The 5403-nt window shown below is 30.1% G+C and overlaps 2 protein-coding genes across 2 annotated transcripts in view; both read left to right on the forward strand.

Moving 5' to 3' along the window:
- LOC105624880 overlaps window positions 1-2010 on the forward strand; it is a 9591-nt gene extending 7581 nt beyond the window's left edge. The window contains exons 4-8 of the mRNA XM_012206231.1: window positions 678-780; window positions 909-970; window positions 1060-1202; window positions 1389-1480; window positions 1951-2010. Of these exons, the coding sequence (XP_012061621.1) occupies window positions 678-780; window positions 909-970; window positions 1060-1202; window positions 1389-1480; window positions 1951-2010 (460 nt within the window). The remainder of the gene's footprint in view (window positions 1-677; window positions 781-908; window positions 971-1059; window positions 1203-1388; window positions 1481-1950) is intronic.
- A 906-nt stretch (window positions 2011-2916) lies between these two features.
- The window catches only part of LOC105624870, a 6849-nt gene continuing 4362 nt past the window's right edge, over window positions 2917-5403 (forward strand). Inside the window, exons 1-8 of the mRNA XM_012206221.1 lie at window positions 2917-2933; window positions 3004-3208; window positions 3296-3481; window positions 3772-3917; window positions 4117-4218; window positions 4432-4549; window positions 4735-4867; window positions 5026-5257. Of these exons, the coding sequence (XP_012061611.1) occupies window positions 2917-2933; window positions 3004-3208; window positions 3296-3481; window positions 3772-3917; window positions 4117-4218; window positions 4432-4549; window positions 4735-4867; window positions 5026-5257 (1139 nt within the window). The remainder of the gene's footprint in view (window positions 2934-3003; window positions 3209-3295; window positions 3482-3771; window positions 3918-4116; window positions 4219-4431; window positions 4550-4734; window positions 4868-5025; window positions 5258-5403) is intronic.

Raw genomic sequence — 5403 nt, forward strand, 5'->3', positions numbered from 1 at the left:
TCTCTTCTCTCTCTCTCTCTTCTCTCTCTCTCTCTCTCTCTCTCTCTCTCTCTGTGCGTGTGCGTGTGCGCGCGCGTGTGTGTGTGTGTAGATGTTTATATTAAATATATTAGAAATCAAGAAAGAAAATATCTTTATACAAAAATATAGTAAATATTATATTTTCTTATGATATAAAAATATTATGAAAATTTTATTACATATATACTTAGTCTACTTACAATTGAATTATAATTTTTTGTTCTTAAAGTGAGACAGACATATTTGATATTTAGCAAAAATGAGATGAAGTTTCAGTGCAATAAAGAACAAACTTAATTATTATACTCCAACTGTGTAAATAAGATTAAAACGTCATCATATAATTGCATTAAACTTGCACTATATCACATCATAACGCGCGAAACCTATCACGTTCAAGGTATAATCCATTCGAATCAAATGGAAGAATCATGATCGAAAAAACTACCATAATTCTTCCATCACCATGATTCGAATTATGCAGTTTAAAAATTTTGAAAACAAAATAGAATATTCTCTTGTTTATCTCATTCATCTGTTAGCTGTTATGTATCTAAGGCCTTTCTAGACGCGCACTTTTGCAAATGTCCCGTACATTTTAAATGTCACAGCATTAATTTATATAATATTTATATTTTTATTATTTTTTATTTCAGTGACAGGGACAAAAAAGAAGCGTTTCGTCGTTATTATGCGAATTCCGCGACTTATACCTTGAACGTGACACGTATCATGCGAAGAAGCTTCGCGCGTTATGATGTGAGTATAGCGCAAGTTTAATACAATTAATCATGATGATGTTTTAATCTCATTTTTATACAAAAATATTATATATTTTATATATATATATATCTCATATGTATATAATAATTGAATTGAATACGCAGAAGCAATTTGATACTTCTACTGAAGACGATTTTTCATCGGATCTTGATCTACCAAATCCAAAGTAATATTTGCTTTTAATCATGATCCATTTATATCTTATAAAAAATTATATCTTATAAAACTATAATTACTGTTTTTGTATCTTCCAAGAGTAACACAATCTTATCAAAAATTGAGACTTGCTTGTCAACTATCAAAAAACGAAAAAAACGATCAATCAAATCTCAAATTATCATCAACATCATTACATCAAGATCCAGTTATTAATAGTCGATTCACTGAAACAAAATTATGTAAGTGATGTAAGTGTTCATAAAATCTAAATATACAAGTTTTAAATATTTAATAAAAGAAGACAAAAAAAAAGATAAAATGTTTATTTAATAAAAATGTTTTATATGAAACAATTTTGACAAAATTATTCAAATTGTTATTATACATTTTTTACATTCATATTATTTTGTGGAGATAAATTTTAGTTACTGGAGAAGTCGACCACGTTGCTATACCACAACGTAGTATCTCAAATATTGAATCTTCTGCATCATATGTCTGTCTGAAAAGATATGAGGTAAAGATATGAGGCATACGAAGTAATTATAAATTATAAAATATTTTGGATAAATCTTTTTTATATCAAAAGTTGATATTAGGGTCATTGTCATTTGTAATTGTCAGTTAAAATCTAATTTTAATCATCTAGGATGTAATATATTTTTAATGCATTTAATTTATAAAAATCCAACGTTTAGCGTCTTATAAAGAAATTCTGAATTAGAAATTCTTTATTCTCTGATATTAATTAAGATGTGAATTTAAAGATACATTATTATTTTTGGTGGACGAATGTTTTGCGTAGCCACAAGAGATAACTGTCAAAGAAAAGCAATCGAGTGATGGTGAAAAATTTGAACGGAAAAATAAATTTAACGAAAAAATTTGGTAATTTGAAAAGTTAAACCAATTATATATTTTTCATATTTGCTTAATGTTTTGAGACACAAGTTTTAATATTGTATTTATTGTCTATCTTGTTGACAGGAAGCAAAGCAGTACACCACGGATTGTAAGGGCTATTCGACAGAACAGCAAGAAACGTGAGTTATTCAGTCAGAAATGATAATGGATCTATATCGAATCGATGTCGGAAGCATTAAATCGATGTCAATCGAAGTCGATTCGATGTCGATTCCATTATTATTTCTGACTGGGTAATTGTTAAAGCTAGATTTCTTTAAAGATCAATTTAAAAAAAGGAGAGGGAGAGAGGGGGGGGGGAGAGATTATGAAATTTTTTAATCGATCCAGAGGTAAATTGATTGGTAATGATCCTATGTACAGGCAACAGTAAAAGCAACGTTATTGTGCTTTATCATGGTAGATTTAATATTCCTCCATCATCTTCTTCGAACGCTCTAGTGCAACTTCCGAAATCCAATCAAATAGTAAAAACTTCGCACATATCGAGATCGGAAATTATAAATTCTCCGTCACCTAAGTATAAGTAAGTAAATGAATGCTATCAATACAATGGAAAAGATTTTTTTTTAATTTTGACTTAAAAAACAGACGGAAATATTTAATTATAATATAAATTAATTTTACTCGAAAATATGTTGAAAAAGGGCAAAAATCATAGAAACTCCGGAAACTCTGTCTCCAAGATATTCATTACGTCGACGAAAAAATACTTCCAAAAGATATCATATATCAAGGCAACAGCCTTTTTTGAATGTAAACATTTATCACGCGAATCGAGTAGAGCGATTTGTATCTCCGCTAAAAAATAAGTGGACATCATTTAAAAGGCAGATAAAAATAAATTCCAAGTATAAGGATTTGGAGTGCACAGCCAAGCTTTCCCAAGATCCTGTTAGGCTGCAATCGAGAACACTTACTTGTCATATCAACGAACACTCAACAAATCAAAGATCACGTAAATGTATTACACAAGAAAAAACTCGGAAAAAGGAATGCTCACTCGTTGAAGTCGTCACTTCAAAACCTATGGACTGTCATTTAGAGTAAATAATTTGGAGAGTGGATAAATAACAGAATCAGATAGTGGAAATAATATATAACACGACTTTGTAGGAAAGCAGAGAATACAAAAGGTAGAAAGCAATCAGCATCTTGTTCAAATCTAGGCTTGCCGATGAAGCAGATAGAAATTTATCCCAAAAAAACGAGCATTAAATCAACATTCATCGTAAATGAAGGGAATGAAACAGATAGTCGTAGTCGTGTGTTTCCCTTCCAAGCTACACCCAGTGGTAACCTCAAAATCATTCCGAATCAGGTAAGAAAGATTTCGTTTTAACAAATATTATAATGAAACCGCTTCAGAAATATCGGTCTCGAAACAGACATAGCATAGTCGTTCTAGGTTGTATTCGAGTCAAAGAAGTTCAGCGTTTTAGCTGCTGATCCGCGACACACGAAAGTCGATGTCAAGGCTGAGCTTAATCGATCGGGTAACAACGTTAGCACATCCGTTTTCGACTCTCCGAATCAAACAAGATACATCGATCTCCCGCTTGGTATCACACCATCAACAATTGATCAATTACAGGTGAAACTCAAACTCTTTATTGTTTACTAGTTATTGTTTTAACATTGTCTAAAACAGAGCTGGGATTTATTTGCACATTTCGGCCGATTTCAGCTCGTGCCTTCCTGCCCTTCCTGCCTCACTTCACCAATCTGCGCGCAGCCTATGCCTAAATGCCAATCCCTAAATGCCCGATCAGCATTTAGGCTGCGCGCGGATTGGTGAAGTGAAGGGCAGAAACCAAGTTGAAAATCGGCCGAAATGTGCAACTAAATGTGCTCTTATTTAAAATATTATTTGATGGATAACAGGCACAGAAAAAATTACCACATATCGAAGGAAGTTATAGACGGACGCAATCAAGTACAAAGTTTTATTCATCAGAAATGGAACAAAACCATTCGGTACAATCAACATCTCATCAACTTCCTCCAATGAACGAAATACCACTTGCCTCGTTAGTTTTTTAAATTTGACAATTGCAAAAATTATTAAATTAGAACACATTTATACCCATACAGCACAGATCAATTTAGCAATATTATAATAACATAAAGTTGCAGCAAGTGAGTATGCTGTGTGTGGGTATAACAATTTTGAAAATTAGGGTTTTTTTTTTATTTTAACACTAACTATTTTCCTTCTTGGAAAAACAGATTGGGATTTACGAATGAACAACCAATTGATTGGAATAATATAATTCTTCCAGAAAAGAGTGATTTGTATCAAGAATTAGCTATACGCATCACGAATTATAAGTAAGAAAAAAGAGAGGGAGAGAATTTTAAGTAAAATTCTTAAATGAAGCTCTCTTTCTATCACATTGCAAATGTTGAATGTTTTAAATAAATAACTTTAATTTGATAAATTTCATTTAGTAGAGATCAATTTAAATTATATATGTTTTATTAGCAACAGTTAAAAAATTTAAATTGTATTAAAACAAATATTTCTTTATTTATTCCGCCAAGGAATGCTGATTGTGTTATTCGAATTGATCACGATGAATTTCACTGCCATCTCCTTGTTCTGCAAAGTTACAGCACATTTTTCGATGAGAAAAATTGCAAGAATATTGATTTATCTGGCGTAAGATCTAAATTGCATTCAATATAGATAGACATTACATAAAAAATATTTTTTTTAATTGGCTCAAATTTTGGAAAACTTTTATATCAAAGCATTCTTATATAAATATCTTCATATTAAAATAAGAAGTAATAAAATTAGCTTAAAATTCTAAAAATATAATTTGTTATATGCACCAAATGTAGAGTAGTGTGACCTCCAAGGCTTTTTCTATTATTTATGACTGGATGATAAGTCCAATCAACGAAAGTTATCAGCTTTTACGAAGAGATAATATATTAGAAATTTTCATGGCTGCACAATATCTGGGTATCAAAGGTGCGAATTTATTTCGTATTTTCAATTTTTAATATAAAATAGAATGTATTTTTGTTCTTTCAATGTAAAAAGAAATTTAACTAAATATTCATGCATAATGTAAAAAATATAATAAAACGGATTTCTCATTAAAAACATATACATTGTATTTTATAAAGAATTAGAAGAGCAATGTTGGGCATTCATTGACAATGACGAGCTCTTCTCCGAGGATACTGCTTTCTTACTATATTTGGATGCAAAGAAAATCGGGAATACTGCAGTAATGGAATTGATGGTGCCGAGAATTATGAAATTTTTCTTGATGCTTGTTAGCACAAAAGATTTTTTGGAATTGTCAATGGACGAATTATGTTTACTACTGAAATCTAATTATATTTGCGTTAATAGGTATAATCTATAATATAATCTATAGTATAATCGTCATCAAATATATTTTATATATTTGACGACTTTTCACCAAATATATTTTATGTATAAGAAAATTTTATAAGAGACATATATATATATATATATATATATATATATATACTATA

Source organism: Atta cephalotes (assembly GCF_000143395.1).
Source record: "Atta cephalotes unplaced genomic scaffold scaffold00092, whole genome shotgun sequence".
Classification (NCBI taxonomy): domain Eukaryota; kingdom Metazoa; phylum Arthropoda; class Insecta; order Hymenoptera; family Formicidae; genus Atta; species Atta cephalotes.